At 32.7% G+C, this 25,253-nt stretch overlaps 9 protein-coding genes across 25 annotated transcripts; 4 read left to right on the forward strand and 5 right to left on the reverse strand.

The window, feature by feature from the left end:
* Window positions 1–74: 74 nt before the first annotated feature.
* Window positions 75–7,417, forward strand: LOC116426016 (uncharacterized). Its single transcript, XM_031974443.2, has 15 exons — window positions 75–318; window positions 393–521; window positions 1,884–2,032; window positions 2,103–3,050; window positions 3,118–3,535; window positions 3,596–4,041; window positions 4,109–4,248; window positions 4,348–4,604; window positions 4,673–4,930; window positions 5,030–5,373; window positions 5,437–5,689; window positions 5,746–5,980; window positions 6,069–6,442; window positions 6,511–6,798; window positions 6,938–7,417. Exons 1-15 carry the CDS (start codon window positions 75–77, stop codon window positions 7,294–7,296), a joined length of 4,842 nt encoding a protein of 1,613 aa, XP_031830303.1. The 3' UTR covers window positions 7,297–7,417.
* On the reverse strand, window positions 512–1,943 carry LOC116426020 (RWD domain-containing protein 2A). 2 transcript variants are annotated; one of them, XM_076364433.1, is made up of 5 exons: window positions 1,459–1,943; window positions 1,327–1,383; window positions 1,220–1,253; window positions 940–1,016; window positions 512–833 (listed from the first exon to the last, which is right to left on the reverse strand). In XM_076364433.1, the coding sequence occupies exons 1-5, from the start codon at window positions 1,660–1,662 to the stop codon at window positions 597–599; spliced, it is 609 nt and encodes a 202-aa protein (XP_076220548.1). In that variant the 5' UTR covers window positions 1,663–1,943; the 3' UTR covers window positions 512–596. The 2 variants fall into 2 exon arrangements, with proteins under 2 accessions (XP_076220548.1, XP_031830313.1); XM_031974453.2 differs by having other exon boundaries at window positions 940–1,383; window positions 1,459–1,940.
* A 3-nt stretch (window positions 7,418–7,420) lies between the features above and the next one.
* On the reverse strand, window positions 7,421–9,674 carry LOC116426019 (testis-specific serine/threonine-protein kinase 3). Of its 5 annotated transcripts, none has more exons than XM_031974452.2 (5): window positions 8,937–9,674; window positions 8,513–8,816; window positions 7,796–8,355; window positions 7,630–7,722; window positions 7,421–7,563 (listed from the first exon to the last, which is right to left on the reverse strand). In XM_031974452.2, the coding sequence occupies exons 1-5, from the start codon at window positions 9,030–9,032 to the stop codon at window positions 7,516–7,518; spliced, it is 1,101 nt and encodes a 366-aa protein (XP_031830312.1). In that variant the 5' UTR covers window positions 9,033–9,674; the 3' UTR covers window positions 7,421–7,515. The 5 variants fall into 5 exon arrangements, with proteins under 5 accessions (XP_031830312.1, XP_031830309.1, XP_031830308.1 ...); XM_031974449.2 differs by having other exon boundaries at window positions 7,520–7,722; window positions 8,937–9,244; window positions 9,343–9,674; XM_031974448.2 differs by having other exon boundaries at window positions 7,520–7,722; window positions 8,937–9,244; window positions 9,307–9,674.
* On the forward strand, window positions 9,645–11,269 carry RpS2 (ribosomal protein S2). Of its 3 annotated transcripts, none has more exons than XM_031974454.2 (3): window positions 9,645–9,748; window positions 10,314–10,665; window positions 10,746–11,269. In XM_031974454.2, exons 2-3 carry the CDS (start codon window positions 10,315–10,317, stop codon window positions 11,235–11,237), a joined length of 843 nt encoding a protein of 280 aa, XP_031830314.1. In that variant the 5' UTR covers window positions 9,645–9,748; window position 10,314; the 3' UTR covers window positions 11,238–11,269. The 3 variants fall into 3 exon arrangements, with proteins under 3 accessions (XP_031830314.1, XP_076220549.1, XP_031830315.1); XM_076364434.1 differs by having other exon boundaries at window positions 9,689–9,752; XM_031974455.2 differs by having other exon boundaries at window positions 9,743–9,782.
* A 338-nt stretch (window positions 11,270–11,607) lies between these two features.
* On the reverse strand, window positions 11,608–12,358 carry l(2)37Cg (RNA polymerases I and III subunit AC2 l(2)37Cg). Its single transcript, XM_031974463.2, has 3 exons — window positions 12,210–12,358; window positions 11,976–12,073; window positions 11,608–11,897 (listed from the first exon to the last, which is right to left on the reverse strand). The coding sequence occupies exons 1-3, from the start codon at window positions 12,225–12,227 to the stop codon at window positions 11,693–11,695; spliced, it is 321 nt and encodes a 106-aa protein (XP_031830323.1). The 5' UTR covers window positions 12,228–12,358; the 3' UTR covers window positions 11,608–11,692.
* Window positions 11,896–15,676, forward strand: CRIF (growth arrest and DNA damage-inducible proteins-interacting protein CRIF). Of its 5 annotated transcripts, XR_004234825.2 has the most exons (4): window positions 12,811–13,259; window positions 13,331–13,724; window positions 14,081–14,548; window positions 14,622–15,676. XR_004234825.2 is itself a non-coding variant. In XM_031974460.2 (3 exons), exons 2-3 carry the CDS (start codon window positions 12,811–12,813, stop codon window positions 13,677–13,679), a joined length of 798 nt encoding a protein of 265 aa, XP_031830320.1. In that variant the 5' UTR covers window positions 11,896–12,162; window positions 12,771–12,810; the 3' UTR covers window positions 13,680–13,747. The 5 variants fall into 5 exon arrangements, 4 of the variants coding, with proteins under 4 accessions (XP_031830320.1, XP_031830321.1, XP_031830319.1 ...); XM_031974460.2 differs by lacking the exons at window positions 14,081–14,548; window positions 14,622–15,676 and adding an exon at window positions 11,896–12,162 and having other exon boundaries at window positions 12,771–13,259; window positions 13,331–13,747; XM_031974461.2 differs by lacking the exons at window positions 14,081–14,548; window positions 14,622–15,676 and adding an exon at window positions 12,343–12,512 and having other exon boundaries at window positions 12,771–13,259; window positions 13,331–13,747.
* LOC116426018 (uncharacterized) lies at window positions 14,336–20,657 on the reverse strand. Of its 4 annotated transcripts, none has more exons than XM_076364430.1 (8): window positions 20,270–20,657; window positions 19,454–19,743; window positions 19,193–19,357; window positions 17,877–19,061; window positions 17,101–17,347; window positions 15,243–15,473; window positions 14,607–14,854; window positions 14,336–14,541 (listed from the first exon to the last, which is right to left on the reverse strand). In XM_076364430.1, the coding sequence occupies exons 4-8, from the start codon at window positions 18,526–18,528 to the stop codon at window positions 14,336–14,338; spliced, it is 1,584 nt and encodes a 527-aa protein (XP_076220545.1). In that variant the 5' UTR covers window positions 18,529–19,061; window positions 19,193–19,357; window positions 19,454–19,743; window positions 20,270–20,657. The 4 variants fall into 4 exon arrangements, with proteins under 4 accessions (XP_076220545.1, XP_031830307.2, XP_076220546.1 ...); XM_031974447.2 differs by lacking the exon at window positions 20,270–20,657 and having other exon boundaries at window positions 17,877–18,536; window positions 18,961–19,061; window positions 19,454–20,086; XM_076364431.1 differs by lacking the exon at window positions 20,270–20,657 and having other exon boundaries at window positions 17,877–18,536; window positions 18,928–19,061; window positions 19,454–20,086.
* A 27-nt stretch (window positions 20,658–20,684) lies between these two features.
* LOC116425896 (protein ILRUN) lies at window positions 20,685–24,035 on the forward strand. 3 transcript variants are annotated; one of them, XM_076364437.1, is made up of 3 exons: window positions 20,685–21,212; window positions 21,611–21,963; window positions 23,788–24,035. In XM_076364437.1, exons 1-3 carry the CDS (start codon window positions 21,055–21,057, stop codon window positions 23,817–23,819), a joined length of 543 nt encoding a protein of 180 aa, XP_076220552.1. In that variant the 5' UTR covers window positions 20,685–21,054; the 3' UTR covers window positions 23,820–24,035. The 3 variants fall into 3 exon arrangements, with proteins under 3 accessions (XP_076220552.1, XP_031830035.1, XP_031830036.1); XM_031974175.2 differs by lacking the exon at window positions 23,788–24,035 and adding an exon at window positions 22,046–23,700 and having other exon boundaries at window positions 20,688–21,212; XM_031974176.2 differs by lacking the exons at window positions 20,685–21,212; window positions 23,788–24,035 and adding exons at window positions 21,244–21,406; window positions 22,046–23,700.
* On the reverse strand, window positions 23,281–25,041 carry Ts (Thymidylate synthase). Its single transcript, XM_031974171.2, has 5 exons — window positions 24,921–25,041; window positions 24,399–24,823; window positions 24,057–24,320; window positions 23,726–23,988; window positions 23,281–23,658 (listed from the first exon to the last, which is right to left on the reverse strand). The coding sequence occupies exons 2-5, from the start codon at window positions 24,643–24,645 to the stop codon at window positions 23,449–23,451; spliced, it is 984 nt and encodes a 327-aa protein (XP_031830031.1). The 5' UTR covers window positions 24,646–24,823; window positions 24,921–25,041; the 3' UTR covers window positions 23,281–23,448.
* Between the last annotated feature and the right edge of the window lie 212 nt (window positions 25,042–25,253).

Genomic DNA, 25,253 nt, shown 5'->3' on the forward strand with positions numbered 1-25,253 from the left:
AAGTCAAATGTTACTACTACGTTATGTTCTAAGATGTCTGTATATAGTGTATTTAAATTCAAAGAATTTCTATTATGAGCTACAAGAGGAAAAAAAATATAAACACAACATATAACAAGTTCCCTTTCATCTGTGTGATACATTTCTTCTTACAACAGTGTTCTAAGTGCCTTTGTACAAGCATGATATTCAATATTCTATTTGTTTTCATATTAATTAATGTAACAAAATGTCAGGCATATCAACAAAAGGATTATACTTTAAATACTGCACTTGATCAGACAACTAAATTTTTTCAAAAATTAAAATTAAACAATGGTATGTAGTTTTCTATAAACTATACAATATGGTAACTATATTTTTCAAAATACTATTTCAAATATTATTTTTAGCATTAAAAGGTTTGAATAATAATACATTGTGTGAAATAAATGAGAAAATTGCAGAACATGTTGCAAATACATCGAAAGTTGTTGTTAATCGTCTTAAAAAAAGAGAAATACCAGAAGCATTCAACAAAGGTATGTGTTTATTAAAAACAGTATTAAAAATAAATATAATTTCCAAACAATAATTCTTTTAAAAATATTTATCACTTATAAATCTGGAATTTCACTAACTTTACCTTCGAGTCCAAATAATTCTTTAAATGCGTGTTGCAAATTGAGATCTGTTAAATATTTTAATAGTTGTCCTAGATCATTGTGACGTTCAGAAGTAGGAAAAGCTATTTCTTTAATGTCATTGAATTGACGCATACTATCTATATTCTGACAATCCTCCTGCCTTTCTAATAATCGTATCACTATTTTCTGCCAATTCATTGACTTGATCTGAAATTGAAAAAATTCAATGATATTTATAAGCTTTCATATAATACATAATTCATAAATTTTTCCAATCAAAGTTTAAACGAAGATTATGTTGTGCATTACATACTTTTTGCCAATAATATTCACAGTCTTCATAGGCACCTTCTACGCAAATAACACCTGGCTTTCCAGCCATAGAAAAACCTGTAAGAGAATTTTCTTTCGCTAAATTGATTACCTCCTGTCTTTTAAATTTATTATATATATGATGACTATATATCCAATATCTAGCAAAGATTATAGATTTCTGTTCTTCATTTTTGCATCCATTATTCGATTCCTTTCTCTGAATTGCATTAGAAGCTATAATATAATCTTCGCCTTTGTCTTGTAACCAAGATATTAACGTGTAGATGTATGGTTCACCCTCTTCTTGATGATCTACAATGTCACATAATGCTTGATTTAGAAGAAGCTGCTGTGTCCTATGTAACAAGGAACTCCTTGCATATACCTCCGGCTTCTCTTTGGGATAATTATTCGACAAGCTAACTAACAATTCAATCGTTCCCTATAAAAGAAATAGGCATGTTTTTAAATGAGCATTACATTACATAAAATGCATTGCAGTATGGTTAATACTTACATCGTTCATACCATTCAATGGAAGATCAATTGAATATTCCAATCTTTGAGGAAGTTCTTCTGTAGGACTCTTAATAAAATTATTAATGTCAGCAAGTACTCCATGATCTGTAATTCGTAATTCTTTTGGGTAAACGGATTGCAAAGCTTCCAGTTCATAAATTTGAGCCATAAAGTTTTCACTTATTTCCTTATATATGGACATATTCGTGACTTTTTTATATGTACGAAACCAAATTACTTCTAATATTGTGACAAATTGCAGACACTGTTAAGGTTATCACGGCTACTAATATTTATAGTGTCGCCATGTCCACGTGCGTTTTGATAGATAATATCGAACAGTGAATCGATTGTTCTAATTTGAATTGAAATCTTCATTTGAATTTCAATTAATCGTAAAATATTTTCTAACACTTTTTTTAGGTATTAATACATTAAAAGGGTTTCAAGATTACGATCAACTGAATTTCAGCGACGTGCGAGATATCAAATTTTTTTCTCTTCAAAGTAATCAATTGATTTGGTTTATAGCAGTTTTGGATGTTTCTACAATATCTGTATATCAAATAAATGTATGTTCCATTCATTGATTTGTTTGTATTTTACTTATATCAAATTATGATTAATTTAAATCTATTTCAGAATCAGTCTCCCTATCGTGTTGCTAACTATTCTTTAACTACTGGCAAAAGAATAATTGTGAGCAGTTGCATATATGGAGCTCTTTTGATAGTTCAAAACCAAGATGACTCGATATTTATTTTGCCTTTCTCTGAAACTAATGGAAACTATTACTTATATTCCATTCAGGACTTGGAATCCAGTAACATAAGCGACTTAATACTCTGGCATGGAATGAACCAGTTATATTTAGGCATTGCTTCTCATTTGAACATTTCAATCTATACTTGGTGTAGCGATTACTTCGACTTAGTACAGACTATTCCTCATGGTACTAAGAAGTTAATCCCCTTCTATAAGAAAGGATTTATGTATCTTGCTGTTACTGGATCTACCACCTTGATTTTTAAATATTTCTTCAGATATAACAAATTTATAATAACACAAAGACTACCATTGAGTCGAGACGTTTCATCTTTCCAAATAGGAAAGGGTCATTTTATGGAACACTTTCTAAGTCTTTCTACAGAGTCCTCCATGACTGTGTACAAAGAAATTCATGATCGCTTTATACCCTTTCAACAAATTCCATTTGGAAAGTCTACACTGCCTATAGTTTCGAATAATGCAATTTTGCTTTTACTTTTACATGAAGATAAAATATTGTCCTATCAGTATGATGGCTGGAAATTTGTAGATTTAAATATAAAGCTTTTCGATATTGACCACTTTCAACATGTTCTATTATATGAAAAAGAATTGTTACTAGTAAAATATAAAAATGGCACGTGGGCTATGAAAGAGCTAATATGGGTTGAACAAAAATCCTATAAGGATTGGCAGGAAGAAATTAGAACATGGATTGTTAATATGAAAAAAACAGCTGAGAGAACATTGGTACAGAAACCACTTTTGAAAGATCCTGTTAGACTTTTGAATGGCAGCATCAATCAACTTTTTGTTCATAATGTAAGATTTTGCAATTTATTATATCATTTTAATTAGTTACATAAATTAATGTTTATTATTTCTGCAGATAAATGGACGTAATTCTCAGCCATTAGAAGAAGCGACAAAGCAATACAAAAGACTGATTTCAAAACTAAGAAACCAAAGGATTAGTTTAAATAGTAAATTGTATTTACATTCCGACCATTTAACACTTACTTCCTTGCATGCGAAAAAAAGTCAAATTAAATGTAAAACAATGTGTAAAGTCAATCGTTTAAATGTGCAAGAAAATTCTCATCTTTTTTCCAAATTGAAGAAAATAAACAATGTAAATCAAGCAAAGAGTTTCAGAGCCTTGAGCATGAAAGAAATCAAGAATTGGAAATGTCCACACTTTAGCCTTCCAATAGAGAAGATTATCATTAATAAGTCAATTAATGGAATATTGTTAGATGATTTACAAAAAAATATCTTAAAAGTAGTCGACAGTCAGCATATTTCAGGTAAAATTTTAAGCATTTGTTTCTCATGTATATTGACTGCATAAAAAAATTTCATTGTAGGAGAACATATTTTCTCAAGTATAAATGTGTCTAATGCTTTGCTACCACTGAATATTGCTTCAAGCTTAACAAAAGTGCAACTGCAGATGCAAGAAATACAAGTTGTAGAATTTAACTTAACTGGAAATGGACTTTTATTGCCACTACATGGTTCACTGACAGTAATGACTGGATCCATTAAAGCAGCAAAAGTAATAGTAAATAACAATGTTCATTTGCAAGGACCAATAGAAGGAACATGGAAAAAACGCTCAATACCTGTGATGACAATTTCTGAACCCATAAACATACATGATGTTTTGCCCTTAGAAAGTGCTAAAATTGAGAATTTGAGATCGCAAGACTTAATTGACAATAGAACAGGATCAGTTAAAGAGATTTTATCGAAACTAATACCTTTAAATAAAAATGTATCTGTATCTTTAACACTTTTCAGTGAAAAAATGGTGAGAAGTTTGTTTTTGTTACATTCTTTTCTTAATAAATGAATAATGAGGATACATCTTATCTTAGAAATGGAGCAATGTCACGTTACATGAATCCCAAAATTGGATTACTGCTAACTCTCAGAATACAGTTATATCAGGAAGAAAACGTTTCCTTCGTAATGTGGAAATAACGAAATCTTCTTATAAGAATTTAAAATTCTTAGAGTAAGTTTTTCAAGTATTTCTTACAGTTATGAATCTTACAATATATACAGCGCATACTTAAAATGTACCTATAAGTACTTAAGAAAATATCTTTTTAAGGATTAAAGCACCATTATGTGGTAATACTATAACAGCACCTGAAATTAAAACTTCTACTCTAACTATTGATAATATTACTGTAAGAGACCTAAACAGTTTTCGTACTTTCATGTATTTCGGAAATTTGGGTGAAAGATATTTCGATAAAAATTTAATGTCTCTCTTCAAATTTCTTAATCTAACTAGTGAAACATTTTATTATAATACCATTGTAAAGAATATAACTGCAACTTATGTAAATAATCTAAACTTAACAGGTAAGATGAAATTATTCTTTAATTTAAATGATGTAATTTAATAGTTAATATTTTCTTAAATTGTACAGAGTTGAAAGAATTTGCAAATTCATGGAATAATCCTAACATTCTTAGAGGGTCACACGAGACAACAGCCTTGATGGTTGATACTCTTCAATTACCTACTCGGTTTCAAATAGATTTACCTGAAATAGTAGGAGACATAGTTTCAGAACAAAATACACATCTGGGGAGCGTAAATAACATTAGCATTGATAATTTTGTAGCTAATATTGTCAAGCTTGAAGATAAGATATTTTTCGAGAATATAACATTCAGTGAATTGAGTAATTTAACTACTATTTTCAATCTATTTTCTATTTGTTGTTTATTTGAAATCTATTGTTTATTTGAACTGCTTTTTAATATTCCAACTTTGTTTGTAGGTAATGGATTTACAGCAAACCACATCTACATCTCTCACTTACCATTTCATTATTCAAACTTAGAAGAAAACGTTAACTTATATAAAAAACAGATTTCTGGAAATATAGAAGCAAATGCAATAAATTTGCCATACTCTTTTACATTTACAGAAAGCAAATTTCCACTTAACATTGTTGTTAAAGTTTCTACAACATTCTTAAGTGAACCAACGGTACAAAGTATAAATAATATTAAATTAAAAGAATTATTTGAACAAATATGGTTAACTACAAATACCACAGTTTTTCAAGGGAAAAATTTGCATATGTTAAATGCTTCAATGAAGGGAAATGATAATTTAAATGTAAGTACTTGTTTTTTTCATCACAACATTTTCTGTATAATGTATGATAATGATTTCTTTTAGAGTGTTTTAAACACATTAAATTCTGACACATGGGATGATATTTCGAAACGTATTTTAAGTAAAACAAGAATCCAAGAGATACAAGTTTTTCCATCTTTGAATAATATTCAAACATCTGGTATAATTGGTTCAAACTTTTCTAATGTAAAATCTTCAGTGCCAGACTTTAATAATATATTTGATAATGCTGTGATACGAAGTAAAAACCAAAAAATTACTGCGAAATGGACATTCGACAAATTGAAGATCATAGGTAATTTTGTTGTTAAATTTTTTCTTATTAGTGGTAATAACCTTCTATTAACACAGGTAAATTACACGTAAAGAGGAAAATTAATAATATGAATCTTGAAACGGATGTTATGAGATTCAATTCTGGAGAAATTATTATTGCACAAAAAACAACAGTGATAGTTCTAACTACAGAAAATTTGAATGGTTTCAATTTTTATGAATGGGCTAAAAATGCTTTGAAACAGAAAGAAAGTTTCGTAATCATTAAAGGACGGAAAAGTTTTAATACCATCACTATCAACAGTATAAAGTAATTAATTCTTATCGGATTATTAATTATAATTATTATTTCATTATAACAATTGTTTAGACAGGCACTAATGTGTTAAATTTTTCAGTGTGTCTGGTACTGTAAAAGGACAAAATCTAACAGAAGCTTTATCAAACTCTACAGATCAAATAATCAGTAGTCAGAAAATAATTCATGGATCAATCAATGCGTCAATATTTATAATTGATGGTTTGGTGAATGATGTTAACTTAGTTGACTTAATAAATAACCAATTAAAAAAGCAGAACCCTCAGCAGAGAATAAAAACAGGAATTGAGTTCCAAAACTCTTTAAGAGTTCTTGGGAATTTTTCAGTTAATGGTTCCTATGGAAATACAGAGTTAAAACAATTTTATAAGAATTATTCAAATATAGCACCTTCTACCGAGAAAACGAAGAATTATTACAAAGCAGCTGAAACAATTAACATGGCATTACAAAGTTAGTTAATATCTCTTTTTATTTATATTCTTATTCTTATTTTTTAAAGCATTCAATTACTGTTATAGATCGAGCGGTTTACTTAAACAAAATCGAAATGGTGAAGGAAGTGAATATTGCTAACATTGTTAACGAAAATATTTCATACCAGGGAGAACAGTGTGAATTCAGAAATTCTTCTCAATTTTGCGCGGATAAAAACATAATGAATGTAATTCTCAAATTGAATCCGAGCGATTTTGTATTAATAAAATCAATTACATTAGAAGAAGAAAAGTTTATAGTCTGGATAACATTAAATTCTGTCACTATATTCTTATATAATAATGTGGAAGAAAGTTTTTATCATTTAAAAGGTTTGATTACCTAGTTTACAATTTTATTATTATCAGTAATCTAATAATTATAATTAGTAATCGCTAATGACTATTACTAATTATAATTACTAATTAAAATGTTAAAAAATGTTTACTGTATTTATTATTTGTTCTACAGGCTTGTACATTCCGAATATAATTAACGCATTCGCGGAGTCGACGTCGCATTCGCTGTGGATTGCTCTACGACTGACTTCACAAACACTTCTTGTGCATTACCAATACGAGAAAAATCTACGAGAATATGTTCTACCAGCCACAGATGTGTTTGCAATGAGCAGGTCTCCAAATAATCAGCTTTTGCTACTGTTATCAAATGGTATCTGGAATCTAGAAGGTCTTGCTAGTCCTCAGCAAATAATCAACATCTCTCTTAAAGAACCAGTAGAAACTTTTAACGATGGATTTCATTATTATCTAAAATGCGGGTCATTAAATGATACAACTCTGATGAAAATGCGACACGTGGGGAACTAGGTATAATATTGTATTATATAATGAATTTGATTTATTACAAAATTATATTCCTTGTTAAAATAATGTAAACAATTATCGTCGTTGAACTACATAAAGCATAATAAATTAATATTCCTTAAAAAGTGTGGACATATAAAAATTTTACTAACTTAATTTTTGCAACAAAGCAGTTCTCAAAACCAATATTCACGTATTTGATATAAGCAGTAAAGTCACTTCTCAGACATCTCTTAAAAAAGGTCCATTTGCTATAGAAGATAGTACCACCTAGAAGGCAAACGAAAAAAAGATATAAACAACAAAAACATTAAAACTGATTGGTGAAATACAAACGTTCGCAGCTTTCTTGATAACAGTAACATCTTGTTTCCCTTTACTAGGTGGCTGCGGTTGTATTTTACTCTTTTCTTCCACTTTGAACAGTTTCTGTAAAACAGATATGTAAATTTATAAGCTACTCTTTTTGTTTTCATTTGGATTAAGTAGTTCAGATTCTAACAGGATCTCTTTTAGAGAATTTTTCTTCCATTTTCTTCCTTTCCTCTTGAGCATTGGTCAAGGCAGCTTGTTCGGCAGGCGTGAGCACTAAAAGGCGAGGATCCATAGCGATCCACTCACTGTTGATAATCTGATCTAGTTTCATACGTTTCCCTGGATCAGGTTCCAGAATAGCGGAGACTAATTTCTTCACCTGTTCACTTAATATTGGTGCAACTTTGCTACGGAATTTCCACTTGCGGTTTCTCTGTTGTATGTACAAGCGTTTGATATCAGTATCGTCGAACGGCATCGCTTTATTTAGCAAGATGTATAAGATAACGCCTAGGGACCAAATATCAGACATTTTGGGGCTGTATGGCGAGCCTCGAAGGATTTCCGGTGCTATGTACGACAGGGAGCCGCAATAAGTGTCGCTAAGAACCTGTTTCCCTTGATCATCGATTACGTAACGGGCAAATCCAAAATCGGCAAGCTTAAGATTGTAATTTGATGTGAGGAGAACATTTTCACACTTCACATCACGATGTGCTATTTCCAACTCGTGTAGATATTGCAAAGCTAGAAGAGTATACACACTTTTACAGCGAATCAAAAACTTTTGTTTTGAAAGCTTTGAAAGCTTTGAGAATCTTTGCAATGAAGGAAATAATCTTTGGAAGTAAAAGAAAGCATAAACAAGACTGATATTTTTTTAAGGATTTCATATGAATATTACCAAGTGTAAGTTGTCTAAGCCACACACGAGCCTGGCTTTCCTGAACTGCACCATTCTTCAAGATAAATTCGAGGAGATCACCATTTTCAGCATACCTCATAAACATGAAGTATTTAGCTCGTCTCTGAAATATACTATGCACATGAACTACATGGGGATGATTCACCTTCACTAGAATATCAAGTTCACGAGGCAGGAACTTCTTCACGAAATCTTTTGGTGCTTTAGTGGTATCTATCACTTTACAGGCCAGCTTTTTGTTTTTATCTGGTTCTGATTCTGACTTGTATTCTGACAGGTATACCTAAAATTTGTTGCACATGGAATGGATATTAAAAATGTAGTGAATTTGAAAATAAAATGGCAATTATTTATTACAGCTTAAAAATTCGTTTGGTAGTATAACATGTATAGTAGAATTTACTTTTGCATAGGAACCTTCTCCCAGCTTCTTCAGAAATTTGTAACCACGTGCAAATAAAACAGCCTCCTCAGATGAAGTTTGATTCAAATCCGTCATGAGATCTGATGAACATCATCTAACTACGTTTGATGCTCTCAGTCGTATTTTTTCAAATAAAATGTTACCTTCATTAATCCTGATATCTTAGAAGAACAGGAAATTTACAGGTCGTTCAACGACATTTAAATAAAAAATTTAATAAAGTAGAATTTTTCATTTTCCATTTAAGAAAGAATATGCAAAATATTTGAGTCACTTTTCATAAGACACTGTAATATATTCTTCATTAATTAAGAGAAGCCTTTTATTTTAATTGAATTGTTATTCTTACATAGTTTATACAAACGTCATGTTTTTGTTTGTGTACCTCGGCTCATTTTAAGAAATAGAAATTAGTAGAACGTGTTACATTACTTAACCATTTTGATCAATTAATATTTTGCTCGAAATAGAGCATGAAAACTCATGACTTCTGCATTACGAGGTTTGAAAAACAATAGAATAGCTTTTATTTATTATTCGCAAAATCGTCGTAAGTTGTCATTAATTGTATAAATAAAAAACTGTATTATAAATAAATTATATGATATAGGATATTAAAAGATTGTTACGTGCGTATAATAAATATAAAAATACATTAACTTTCATGATCAGATTTAAAAATTTGAATTTCGGATATGACGACAGCATCGAGATATATCTGAGCGGACTATTCGAGATCTCGAAACTCGTTTGATCTTTCTTCCGTACCTAACTCATAAGGAAGAAGTAACGTGAGTACGCTGGAATTTATTTTTCCATATTATTGTAATAATATTTAATTTATACGACTACAAGTTACTTTCTTTAATAGCAAACGTTGTAGAGATGTTAAAAATTATATTAAACAATTAATTTCTTATTGAATGTTCCACATAAATATTATGGTTGACAGGGCCACGTGTTTGGGGGTTATAACAATATTAATGATTATTTGTAATCATAAGTTTTAAGTTTACGACTGATAATCGTATAAAAGTCGTTCGCATTTTAGACGAAGATATTTTCATTAATAGTAAAATTAATCCTTATCATTTCAAACAGCAGTCTCATTGTCAAGCCCGGATGCACCAAACACAATTACAACAGTAAAATATGTATGAATTAATTTCCTGTTTTTTAATATTATTTTATACTTATTCAACATTTGTAATTGAATTTCCTGTTTGAAATTAACAAAATTTATTTGAAATAACTGGCAATCATTCTACAATATTCTTGAAGTGATAAGGGTTAATAAGTTTTAGTTTGTGTATGAAGTTTTCATAAAAATGATTAATAATCTATAAAATGTTATAGAATGGCGGACTCTGCTCCAGCCGCGCGTGGAGGATTCCGTGGAGGTTTTGGTTCTCGTGGAGGTGGTGGTGATCGTGGTGGACCACGAGGCAGAGGCCGTGGAGGAAGAGGAAGGGGTCGTGGTCGTGGACGTGGTAAAGAGGACAGCAAAGAATGGATTCCAGTCACTAAGCTTGGTCGTCTGGTCAGAGATGGGAAGATCGACTCTTTGGAGCATATCTACCTTTTCTCTTTGCCCATCAAAGAATATGAAATCATTGATAAATTCCTTGGAGTTGATTTAAAAGACGAAGTTTTAAAGATTATGCCTGTACAGAAGCAGACTAGAGCTGGTCAACGTACACGTTTCAAGGTAAACTGATAATGGGTTGTTTGTTTCTGTTGAAAAGTTTGCAGCACCTATATTTCTTTAATATTGATTGTGCTTTGCAGGCATTTGTAGCCATTGGCGATTACAAAGGCCATATTGGTTTGGGCGTAAAGTGCTCTAAAGAAGTAGCCACTGCCATTCGTGGTGCTATCATCTTGGCTAAGCTCTCAGTTGTGCCGGTACGTCGTGGTTATTGGGGTAACAAGATTGGTGATCCCCACACAGTACCTTGTAAAGTTACTGGCAAGTGTGGATCAGTTCAAGTACGTTTAATTCCTGCGCCAAGGGGTACAGGCATTGTGTCCGCACCTGTACCTAAAAAGTTGCTTCAAATGGCCGGTATCGAAGACTGTTACACATCTGCGAGAGGATCAACGTGTACCCTTGGTAACTTCGCCAAGGCAACCTATGCAGCTATTGCAAAGACCTATGCATACCTAACACCAGATCTCTGGCATAACCAGGCATTGCGTAGAGCACCTTACCAGGAATTTGCAGATTGGCTGTCTAAGAATCACAAAGGTGTTGGAGGACAAAAATCTGCTGAAGTTTAGACAATAAACTTCCATGCGACATTGTATCAAAATGTTGTTTTTCTTCCTTTTTTATCTTTCCTACTTTTCCTAGGATGAAAACATTCTCAATTTCAATGTTAATTAGATTTAGGATTAATTGACTCTTTACTGGTAATATGGTTTTTATCAGCACAGTTAGCCTGTGTGAGCAGGCTTGATTTTTCATTGTTATGAGTCCTGTAAACCTCAGAAAATATACTGCGATACTTCTAGTCTCTAATTTAATATACATATAACACTTTAGCCAAATTTTTACTTCATTTTGTATAGGAACTTCAAATCGTGAAGTCATAAAGAAATTAAATTTTCGACAAGCCTCTAATGATCCATATTGCCGGTGGAGGGTTAATTATTTATTTTCCATAATAAGGAATGATTTTATTTTTCAAATGATCTAATTTTTATACAATAAAAAAATGGAACAATAAAAGAAATTATGTAGTATCCATATTCTTAGAAGTTTTAAATTGATCGTAAGCATTATTAAAACTTTTCAGTGTATAATCACAAATCTTTTCAAAGTCATGTAATCCTTTCTTTAAAATGTCTATTGCTTTTCCTTGTTTAGCTTGAATCCTCAGATAAATATTTCCTTCTGCTGGATGATTGACAAAACAAGCGCAGAATTCCACATCAGGACTGTAAAAAAATACACAAATATTTAAAATATTCATGATTTGAAAATCAATAAAAAAACAACTTGTATTGTACTCATACTTCTGTGTAATTACTGTTACTAAAGCATTTCCTAGAGTATAACCTTCATCCATAAATACAAAAGTTTTACATTTGTCCGACGACTGTTCACTAGCTACCTGAAAATAAAATTTCGATTATTCATATTTTTATTATACAATAATTATATTCAAAATAGAATACTCATATTTGAAGAAAAATTGTCAAGGTAGGAATACTTTTAGAATGTAATTTTATATTAAAAAAATATCGTACCTCTGCTAGTCTACCCATTTTTGTTTATTCGATTGTAATTGTATAAATAAATTCTTCCAAGTAATTTATGACAATATTTTATTACCACTCATAATATTTAAGCATTAACGTAGAGTACCATTCATAATAATACCATGTGATTGTAATAATATAAGTACTGTTCGGCAACTTAAGCTGCACAGATCAAAGAGGATAATTTACATCAATATTAAAATTTTCGAATATACAATTTATAAAAAATTCTTTTTGTGATTTACTTACTGGATGTATTTTTTAATGAAAAGATTCACAAACAAATACTACGTGAGAATAAAACACAACTACTGAGGAAGTATAAGTTGAAGGCAACAGTGTATTATAACCTTGCTTTAAATTTTTAGTTATATATTCGTTTACAGACTGAACATAGTAAGATTTACAGTGTAGCCTTTATCGTATATTTCGTTAACCATTATAACAACCGTTAATTAATTAAATAAACCAAGTAAACATATTGTGTGTTAATGGAAAATATATTGTTTAATAATACATTATCAAATTAACAATATCTTTGCATTATAGAGTAAGTAATAAAATACAAGAAGTTATTTATATATACAAAATGTCTCTAAGAAACTTAGTTGCTAAAATGCAACTAACAGTAAAATTTCAACATATCAATGGGAGAAGGTACTTAGCATCAAAAGCCATAAGTAATGTTCTTGATTCGGTTGAAGAAGAACCATTATACGCGAAGAATGACTCAGAAGACATAGAACAAAAAAGAAATAAATCTAGATTGAACCCTGGCCACAGAAATATATTACATGGTAGAAAACCTTACGATGAACCATTAACTTGGTTTCATAATACACTGAAATATAAAAGGAAAATATTGGGTAAATATGGCATAGAGGCATTAGGAGTATCTGCAGGATTGGCTTGGCCCACTCCCAAAGAATTAGACGATGCTGTAGAATATGAAAGAGTTGCGTTTCCAATGACTCTCCAAGAAAGATGGCAGAAGATCAAAGAAGAAAAGAAGAAGAAAGAAGATGAGATAATAGCTAGGTACATAAAATTAATTAAAAAAAACTTCACTCGCTAAAAATTATAACAAAATGTATATGTTTGGTTTACAGGCAAGATTATATCGCAGCTAAAATGTCTACCATGAATGATTTAATAACTTCGGTACAAGAAAAAATTGCTAAGAAAGAAGCAGAAGCAGAAGCCGCTAGAAAGAGAAAGGAGATTCGATTAATAGAAATCAGGAAAAAATTAATGGCTAAGGGTGCCATGACTCAAGAAAACGTAGAAGAAATGTTTTTAAAATATGAGAAGGAAGATAAGAAGAAAAGGAAAGAAGCCAAGAAACAACGATATATTGAAAGGGAATATATTATGAAATCTAAGGCGGCAGAGGCTAAGGAAAAAAATGCAGTGGAAACCAGGGAAGGGTCACCAGCAACTGAAAAATCTATGGAATAAATATTTTATTCTAAGCGTATTGTATTTGAAAGGAAGTTTTATAAAGTTAGTAAAATTTGAAAGATCAATCCTGTTTGATCTTTGTTTAAAACATATAACCCTTTAAAATAGAAATAGAAGTTAAATTTAAGAAAGAAACCGTAATTGGAAGAACATTATTTACACATCATAGTAAATATTATATTTTTTTTTGCTAATACAAAAAAACGTTACATGTTACTCTGTAAGAGCTAGAAGAAACTATACTAGTGTGTAGTATTAAATGATTCGATAAGACACATATTCAGGCACAATTAGGGCAATTAGTATGCTGCGCTCCTAGTTAAACCCTTTCAAGTTTAAGTTTCTTAGTGAACTTCACAGAAATCTGTTTTACAACCATTCATTATAGTTTCGTTAAGTTTCATGTAAATCTCGCGGCAGCATCATTATCAAAGAAGTCAACTCTTGACCATTAACGATGTGTCAGAGTTCTCGACATCATCTGGAACTATCAATGACGATTTTCCATTGGTTTGAACGTCCCGAGGTCCATTTTCTTCAGTGGCACTATGAACATCGCGACCGTCAGTAATCTCCGCCTGATCGCAACTTTGAATATTTTGTACGTGCAATTCATCAATGACTATTAAACGCAATTTGTTTTTCTCCATGTGTCAAGTGGACTGAAGTTGTGACGGAGAGGACAATTCATAAAATTGAAAGTTTAATTCTTCTCCAAAGAGATTTTCTGGCGTAATGATTTCTGGTTCAACCATATTTAAGCCTAAGGTCGTTGGATTGAGATCGGTGACTAGATATCCTTCACTTATGAGTCCACATTCCTCTGCTAACACCTCTTTAGAAACTGGATTAAGGAAATCTATAAAGTACAATTATTATGGTTTTCAAAATCTTTATTAACTAAGAAGCGAATGGCAATCTTACCGCTTTCTTTTACAGGATAATGAAGCTCCTGCGTCTGTTGATTGGTTTGCGTCGAATCGTGTTCATTGTTGGACATCATCATAGGAATTAAATACTGTACTTCTACTTCCTTCTTGATACCACTGAGTATTTGTTCCGCGCAGTGTTCTAATGTCACAGAACTGACCATGTTCTCTGCCTCTTCCCCTGAAGTAGGTTGAGTGATGCTAGCAGTAGCTGCTTCCACTTCGTCAATAGGATTTATATGACTAAAAGGAATTTCAATAAATGATGCTGCTACGATTACTCTATACTAGGCTTGTCCAACCAACGATCCACGGACAATAAGTTACCCAAGACAGTTGTAAATGTAGCCCAACAAAAAATCATAAGCTTGCAAACTTTATGGGATTGCGACTAAAAGACTCTCACTTGTGATCACAATTTCAGACCAAAGATGAATGACACGAGTGAGACTCAAAGTCACAATACGAGTGAGATATCGGTTGCTATAATTAAATTATCTAAAATTAAATAATTAAGTATTCTATTAATTTATGTGTGGCTCTTAACAATCTGTCTTCTCCCAACAAGACGCAGAGAAGCTGAAGGTTGGACACCTCTGTTCTATACACTATAATTAAGTGTGATAAACACCTAATGCTTCTTTGAGAATTTTCAATCTCAGGCAACTTGGTACTTTGCTTCATAGAGGAATTGGTAATTTGTTTAGGTTTGGAGTCTATAGATCGATTCGCAATGGCCCACAAGTGACCAGCCCCGTGTGGTGCTTTTGATCCTTTTCGAAAATGAGGGTTTATGGACAGATTGTGCCGCACAGAGTTCTTCCAACGATCGTCATTGCTCTTGTAATAAGGAAAATGTTCACTGAAAAAGGAAAAGTATTACGCATTAGGAAAGTAAATGGTGTTATTGTATAAGAAGTCACTGTAACACATTTTATATAACTATATTTAAATAATTTACAAAGACATGGTAACACTATAATCTAATGAAGTGTGCTATTTCTAGAGAAATATCTTATCTATGTACCCTTTAAGCGTTTTGCATAATGATGAATGATTAAGTAATTGTTTTCATTTATCTTTAGCCATTGTCCACAAGAACGCCGATAAGCTCGCACCCCACATAAACTAATTTTCTTCACCTGCTTATGACGATGTCACGGGAGGGTACACACCCCTACAATTAATTCCCCGCTTTCAACAGTAAAAGATAGAAGAACCGCGTGTACGAGAAGTGCAGGGTTAAACGATAGTTTAAAACGGTGCGACAGTAATTGGACCGAGAAATCCATTTCCTCGCAATGTCACCAAATTTTGAATAATGTTTCCTATCCAAACCTGCCCTTTAATTTTAATAAAACACTAATCCTATTTTTATATCCTTACATAAATAATTCATTAATATTACATTCTACTTAAACAAAAAATTAAAATACAATATTCAAGATATACAAATTATCTGATTATAAAATAATTTTATTCGTTATCGTGGAGTCAACTCGTTACCGTTCTGATCATATAAAATGAAAATAATGAAAATATAAAATTATGAATTATAAATAAACGTTAGAAAATTAAAAGATTTATTATCGAAATAATTGATCTGTAATAAAGATCTCCTTGTATTGAATTTGTCTAAAATTTAAAAGCATGTCGTAAATTTCGTTTCTCCATAAAATTGATACAACCTCAGTTAATGAAACATATTAAAGTTGTTTGTAAGATCGTAAGCAACGGCGATCACCGCACAAGTTCAGTATTGTAATCTTACGGATGACAGTGCACACGAGATTTAAGACACAGAGGGATATATAGCTATTCTTCAGCAGTAAATATAGGGAACAAGTTTCTACGAATTTACGAGAGTGTGGTCTGCGTCGATGCGGGGTGGCTTGTCGGGGAGGGTCAGAAAGGTTCTTAGATGGTACCCCTTGGCACCGCTGCCCTCGAACATGGTACCACCTGGTACCGATTACTCTCTACGTTGCAACCCCTCCAACACGAATGCGCACAATTCACTAACTCTGTGCTTTCACCTGTTCGATCGTGGACTCGTGAAAAACGACGGTATAGACACACGAGCCCCTGAACTCTTTTCCGTCCAATTTTCTATTACTAACCGTTTACTAAACGATTTTGTCAACCAAACAAAATAGCTGCGAAAATACCTGTGTCGTTACAGAAACACTCGAAACGATTAAATTAGTTTATTTATAACTAAAATGTCTTTTAAATTTATTTTATCTTTCAAAATTATATAAACAGTAATTGTATTATTGTTTTAACGGGTTCTTTAAATTATGATCTTTGCAGTGGATTAGATCCAGGAATCTAACGAATATCAAATTGAGATTTTTTTTTAGATTTTTTCGCGTTTATATCGGTCAACATTAATTTTAAATGAATGAGAACTTTCCCGAGCGTTTCAAATCATAAAAATTTGTGAATGATTTGAATTACGAATTGAATATTTTTGAAAAAATACTTACGAGATCCATTGGTAAATGGCCGACACTGTAAGCTCCCCCCTTTCTCTAAGGGCATGTTCAATGAGTTCTGTATAGGTGAACGGTGGTTTCTTGGGCCCGTTGCATCGAGAAGACGCTAAATTTCTATTATCAAGACTCGAATAACTTTGATTCGTCTCCAGACGCGGTGCATTTTCGCTGTAATTCCTTTTGATGTCGTTTGCGTAAGTAGAACTATAGATGCGTCCGTTTACTTTTGATTTGTTCCCTATAAAGGACGTTTAGACATTAATGAAATTAAAGAGCTCAAGATTTTTGAAAAAGTAAGTTATGCTAGTCGGAACACCGGTACTAATATTTCTGAAAGATCTTGAATATATTATATAAACTTCGAAAACTTCCGACTTAAGTAAAACCAGCCAAATTTGTAAGAATCCTCAATTTTAATTAACCCCTTGAACTGAAATGATGAGTGTCACTCACGCGAGCTCTCAGTGGGAAACTGGACTTCGCATATTATTTTACAAATATCCTGTGCCATAACTACAATAATTTGTTTATATTCATGAATGAATTTATTTGAAGCTGTAATACTTCAATATTCTTTAGAACAATCGTGTCCGCAGGGTTGCGAGAAAATCAAACGGCGTAAGCGGAAACGTTTGATTGAAAATAAATCGTCAGGCAAGGGATTAATATTTTCATTCTGATTAACTGCATGCAATAATAATTGTTGCTGTAATTATTACAGCTGCAAGTACTATCACGATTTTCCAATTGAAGAATTCTATGCACACCGTTATGGTTGTCCCTGAAAGTTGGTATAGTAGATTTTTCATCAGCAGCCTCAATCAATGAATCCAGCTTGAAGTCCAGTAGCCAGGATAGGTTTCCAGTTTCCTGATCATCGAATTGTTGCTGATGATGGTGATTGTTGGCAGGCGGGCCAAGTTTATTTTCTTGCACATTTGAAGAAGGCATTGTTACCATTGGCTCCCAATAACTTGAGTTCACCTGATAGCTTGTCTCTTCAACTTGGACATCTTGGACAACCTGTTCTTGTTTGTGTACCGACGGCGAGGAGGATGGGGACTCGGTAATTTCAACAATATTCTGCTGAGATTCCAATTCAGAGACAGTTGTCCAAGTGCAATTCGTTCCATCTACTAGAAGGACCTCCAAGCGCGTCATAGGACACTCCCCGACAGCTTCCTGAGCCGATAACGGAGAGAATAGTGACGCGGTATCGCCGATCACTTGATTGGAAGTGACCAGCTCCATTGGAGTCTCGATTTCCTCAAGGTGGTACCGTTTTCTTCCATTCTGGACTTCCTCGCACAGACTCTGTATATCTAGATCATCGAAAATCCGTTTTTTTGCCATCCGGGACTGGTTATTGGATGCCTCGTGATCCGGAATCCCTCCGGCACCCGAAGACGGTCCAATCATGCTGCTCGCTAACAGTTTCAATTGGATTTTGATACAACGTTTTTCTCGGCGGCAAATTTTTGAGAAATAATATAGAATTAAAAATAAATACAAAACGCAATATAAACATTAAATACGCAACTTTGGAATATTAAGTTATAAATGCATTGAAAAATATTATATACTAAACTAACTGATATTGTTTAACATTAATGGAGCAAAATCTTACACACATTGGAATCTACAATGAATTTGGAACAATACAGTGACTGGACAATTTCTGTTAATCTGTTATAACTGCAAAAGTGAAGATTCTATAATATACGCTTGCAAAATAATTTCTTCTTTTATGTATCCTGACTACTCTCAGTTGCCAAGAAATAATCACATCAACTTCAATATGAACATACTCTAACGCACAGTGAAAATAAAAGAAAAAAGCAAAGTAGGTACATTTGCATCAACAGTGAAACGGTTCCTCGCAACGACATGATAATGTGACATAAAATAAATAAAAAATGTGCAGTGTAACCAAGGCCATCCTATGTGGTACCCTAAAATAAAAATAAAACGTAAGAGGAATGCAGAAACGAAATAAAAGGTGGATAATAGAAAAGTTGAATTGTTATTGAAAATATAAAAACCACTCAAACTCAACGAGAGATCTTTGCTCTCGTCCGCTTACCTCGTCTTCTTCTCTTGATATCGTTGAACCGGTACCGATTATTTCACGATCGTCGGCACGAGAAAAGCCACCGTAAGTATAATTGAACAAGTCATCACGATGTCCCGCTGTTAGCAAAAATACCACCATTCAAGGATTTCGAGTGTTTCATCGATGCCCGTGCACCTATTCCACAACGGGAAGAAAACTGTCTTGATTACTATCGGAAGCGTTTGTAATTATTGCACGGCTCATTTATACGTCATCGTCGACTGCACGCACCTCCCCGATCAACAATGATTGATGCTTTCGTACGCGTCGGCGAGCTTCCACTTTGAAGACGGTATATCACCTTGTGTTCGGGCGTTTTTGGAATATCTGCATGATCAACTACAGACGACTGTCTTCTTGCCTTTCGTATTTCAACTGTTACGCGGCGCGTTGCGCGCGCATCCGTCGGCCATAGCCATGATGGAGGGGATACCGGCGCGCGCACGCGGAACCGTGCACCGTTCATCTTCAGGAGGGTACTACGTTGCCCGCGTGCAATTTTTAATTCAATTTTTGGATACCTACAATGAATTATACATGTTTAAGCGTTTGCACTCTATAGGCACTCTACTATCACACTATTTATAGTATTAAATATTTTAATGAATCAATTTTAAAGTAACCAAAAATTTTGTTCTACACATCGAAATTTTGTAGTGAAGAAATTTAAAAAATCTAAGAATGTTATAACGTTTTTAATTTTCGTTAAGGGTACTATAAAAATAGCTTAGAGTTGTTGATAGATTATAAAATCAGCTGGTAAGTGTTAATGCGATCAACGGAATGTCACTGAAGAAATTCATGCTCAATTCAATTATGATTATGCATGACAATGCAATTATGAGGTATCACGAGATGTTTCAAAATTGCTGGTCCTTTCAGAGAGACGCAAATAGATACGAGTGTGTCGTAGCTTGACGCATGCGCAGGAAATCAGCGAGACCAAGTGTTGTACAATATAAAAATTCTCTGTATACGTTTAATCTTATCTGATGCTACGTTTCTCTCGCTTTTCGTATTTTCTTTTAAATACAGAATTGTAAATACCCCTTAGCGCTTTAATGTATAAGTAACGATCTCTTAACGGTCATATCTGTTGCGCTTCGTTAACGATACTTTTTGCGTTGTATAAAAGTGTTGATTAACGTTTGAATATAATTAAAATAAATTACTGTTGTATTTAACTACTTTTTTTTCAAAATTTGTACTGTTTATACCATATGAAGTGGCATTAATTATAATTATTGATTACGTATTATCAAATTCATTATAATACATAATAAGCATTTATTATTGTTAAAGAATCTCAAGTCCCCCTCAAGAAAAAGGAAGGTAGTTTCAAGTATCCGAAGATTGAAATCGTTATAAAGGACGTATTAATTAAATCATGCGCTCGAGGAGCCTGCACGCAGGCAACCCGCAATGCACGCACGCACGGGGATAGTGGGGAAACGGACGAGTCGATTTTACGAGAGTATTCTTCGTGACGGTTTTGCGTATCTTTGTTTATCAGCTGTAAAAACTTGGTATCCGCGTCCAAGGTCAAGGTGACACACGTCACAAAGGGAACGGAGAAAACGGAGCGAAATCGCTTGGTTTTAACGGACTGTACGTGAAAGCGGTCGTCGTCGTCGTGCGTCGCGTGTTTCTCGCGCGGAGTGTACCGTAGATGCATGCACTCGCTGCGCACGGACGAACGTCACGGCGAATGACATTAAATTTTCCAGTTAAAAATTCGTGACGAACGAAAATAGGGACGCGTTACTCCCGAGCTGTGTGCACGTTGACAACACTTCGCGTTACATGGGGCATTGAACGGTAAAGGAAACATCATGAACGTAGACAACGACTTGGACCAGCATTTGTTGCGCCAGTTCAGCTGTCTAAGTACCACCGATAAGGATGATCTGGTGAAGCAGCTGCAGAACGTGGTGGCCTGCAGCCAGTTAAACGAGGCGACCGCCAGGTTCTTCCTTGATATGAATAACTGGTGAGATACTGTCCCTCCCGCCTGTCGTTCTTACCGACGATCGTTTCACGACCTAACCCTAACGGCGCCATGTTTATGTAGAGTTCATTTCTCATATCTCTTATCTTGACCCCCGCTGACAGTTTGTATTCTTAGATGCAATGCTTTCGTTTTTCCTATTATTTTCGAAGCTGCCACTGTTTCGAGCTCAACGAGCAAGTATATCATTTGAGACAATGGATTTGTTGAAACAAAATTGAATATGAATTGCATTATCTTCAATTTCTGTTTGTTGAGAGTCCTTTTTTTTTAGAGATAAGCTATGTAGTTTAAAAGGACAATAAAGAAAGAGAATGGCTTCAGTGATGATTTGATACAGCTGTTTCTCGTTGTTAAGAATAATTTCCATGTAATTGCAGGAACCTCCAAGCAGCTATATGTAGTTACTTTGATTTTGAATCGCCAGGCGTTAAACTGCCGTGCATGACGTTGATATGCGACAGTACTATTGGTAATGGGGAATCAGTACCACCGGATACTAAATTTCGAAAGTCATGGCGTGTGCAAAACAGTGGCACAGAAGTATGGCCGGATGGTATCTTTTTGCAGCACACTGGAGGAATAATAATGGGATGTACAAGGGTACCGGTTCCACCCTTAGGTCCTAAAGAGACGATAGAACTAGGTATTGATCTAGTTAGTCCTCCAGTTCCCGATGTGACCTATCAAAGTAAATGGAGAATGAAAACTTCAACAGGTTCTTATTTTGGTGGTAAGTTCATCTACTTCTTTGTCATTAAGAGATTCTCATGAAATTGTCACAGTAGTTACAATATTTTTTTCTTTATTGTTAGATATCATTTGGGTGATTATTACAGTGAGTGAATGTGGTACCTTAGCAGTTACTCAGCAGCTACATCAGTTAAGTACTTCACAGTCTAATGATGTACAAATGTGTTAGCCCTTGATATCCGGAGACTTCCCTTAAATTTTTTTCATTTTTAAAATATTTTTTGATTATTTTCAATCAAGCAAGCGAACACACGATTTATTCATTAAAAGCTGCTGCTTTAAATAATAGGAAGTATATATTTTCTGCTACAGATGTAACAATAAAAAATATTTCCAGCAGATGTTTACATGATTTAAGGAAGTACTGGATTCAAATACTTTATAGAGATAATTGTAATTTTTATTAGATTCAAAAGTTGTTTACATAAGGCCTTTTAACGTCCATGCTTGTCAGTTACGTCATTGAAATATTCTTTGTTTCTTTGTGATTGTAATACGTGTTGTGGTGAAATACTTACGATTTTCACTTACGAAACTTAAAATTGTAACGGACACGTATGGACCATATTCAAGACCGGTACTGAAAGAAATTGATATATATGTATGTATGTATATATATGTATATACATATATATATATACACACACACATATATATATATATACATATATATTATATATAAATATAAATATATATACAGGGCTAAGTAATTGAGACAGGCTATAATTTCGTTACTGCTGAAGTTAAAAAAATATCATAAAGGAAAGCTTTGCACTATTCGACAGACTTTATTGTACCGCTATACTACTTTTTTTTATCAATACATTCATGTAGTTATAAACTGCTGCTGCACTTTTTTTTAACGAAACTCTGGTTTTTTTTACGTAAATCGTTATTTTTAATATTTACTGAAAGTACGCTGTTAATAAATAAGATAGTAGGGTAGTGATCCAAATATAACAAAGTATATGCACAATGCTGAATATTCACAATCAGATATCTAAAACAAATACTTAATTTTCAATGATAGTATCTTAAGCTTTTCTTATGTAAAATAATGCAAAGAAATTTTGTGAAAAAATATGGTTTCATTTTTTAAAAAATGTGCAGTTGGACTTTGCAATTGTATCAATGCATTTCTGACAAAAAACTGGTATTGCACTACGATAGAGCTTGTTAAATAGGGTAAAGATTTTCCTTTACCATTTTTTTCAAACTTCAATAAGAACAAAGTTTTAGTCTATTCGAGGTACTTAGGTACACCTTGTATGTATATGTACAATTATTAAGATACGAGTTTATTAAAAACATAATTTTTATTAGGAAATAAAATATAGATATGGTTAGAAATTGTGAACTTGAATTATATGGATTCAATCATTTGAAATTGTATTGGAAATGTTTACTTTTTCAACATCGATTCTGTTTATCAGAAAATGATATGCAATAGTCGTTTATCTAATGGTTAAACCGCCATCGCCATAGTAATTTTCGCATGTGGTTTGTAACCGATTAATTCAAAATCTTCCGCTACAAAATCGTCGATATTTTCAACGTTCCTAACAATTTTTAAATGTGGAAACGGTTTCGGCTCGCGTCCTATCTGTTCCTTAAGCGCGGATATATGATTGAGATACACGTGGCAGTCACCCATTGTATGTACAAATTCACCTGGCTAAGAATAAACAAGAAAATATAAGTTTCAGTTGAAAATTCATTGGTGTATTTTTATATAAATTTACCTTTAAATTTGCAATATGAGCCAACATATACGTTAACAGAGAATAGGATGCTATGTTAAAAGGTACTCCAAGACCCAAATCAGCACTTCTTTGATAAAGTTGACAAGATAATTCACCGTTGCTAACATAAAACTGAACAAGACAGTGGCATGGAGGCAATGCCATTTTTGGAATATCAATTGGATTCCAAGCTGACATAATAATTCTTCTATCGTCAGGAGAATTTCGTAATTTATTTATGACTTCGTTTAATTGATCTATACCTATTTATATAAAATATTCATTATTAAAATATTTAACTTTGATTGTAGTTTGGTGTATTATCATTCACCTTGACCCTTATAATCAGAATGCATATCTTTATATTCTGCTCCAAAGTGTCTCCATTGAAATCCGTAAACAGGCCCTAAATCTCCTTCTTCTCTATCTACAAAACCAGATGAATCTAAGAATTTACGAGAACTATTTGCATCCCAAATATGAACATTTTTAGATGATAATTCTTTTGCATTTGTTGATCCCTTTATGAACCAAAGTAGTTCTTCAACTACACCCTTCCAAAATACTCGCTTTGTAGTTAGTAATGGAAATACATCTGCAATAAACCAATAACTTTGTTGTAACTTTCTTCTTTGTAATTATAATGGTAAATATATAAAATAAATTTTCGTACTGTCTCTTAAGCTAAATCTCATGTGGGTTCCAAAAAGAGACATTGTGCCCACTCCTGTACGGTCAGATTTCTTGACACCCTTTACAAGGACTTCATTAATTAAAGACAAATATTGACATTCCTCGTGTTGATTTTTATTTTGACCACATTCCGCTTCACTTTCTTTTTCATTAATATTCAATCTCAACTTTTTCTCAGGTGTACAATTTGTTTTACCATTCAATGAAATCGCTTCAGTTACGCTCATGATGTAAGTAAATTTTCAATAATTTTCAAATTTTCAATAAAATTTTCAATAATTTTATTTTTCTTATTTAAACATAAAACAAAATAATATAAAATATCTGTAGTTTTATCAAATAACTTTCAAACCACGCGTTTTTCCGTTTCTGAATTGGATTAATTTGTATGTATTAATTATCTTGCTGAAAATAAATGATATAAAGGTAATAAAGAATAAAAAAATATTAAAAACACAATAACTTTCAAATTATTTTCACTATTTGTATTATAACTATGTACCTATAACGAGGAAAATTGTACACATTATTAACAAAGGATAAAACCTACACCGGTATCGATCCACACTATTTACACGCTGTGCATTTGTTTCGTAGTTTTGATTGGTTACCTTAAACTGTATTCACAAACAGGAAATTAAATAAAGAAACAAGAATGGGAACTAATCAATTAGACCAACATAAAACTTTCGCGGGTTTTTATCCTAAACTATTTATTGAAAAAAAAAAATCTGGTTTTTAAACGAAATAGATTTTATAAAAACGACAACCATTCGCATTCAAACATATAATTATCCGCTTAAATTTTGAGCTTCTTTTGTTAATAAAATAAAAA

Source organism: Nomia melanderi, chromosome 2, assembly GCF_051020985.1.
Source record: "Nomia melanderi isolate GNS246 chromosome 2, iyNomMela1, whole genome shotgun sequence".
Lineage (NCBI taxonomy): Eukaryota > Metazoa > Arthropoda > Insecta > Hymenoptera > Halictidae > Nomia > Nomia melanderi.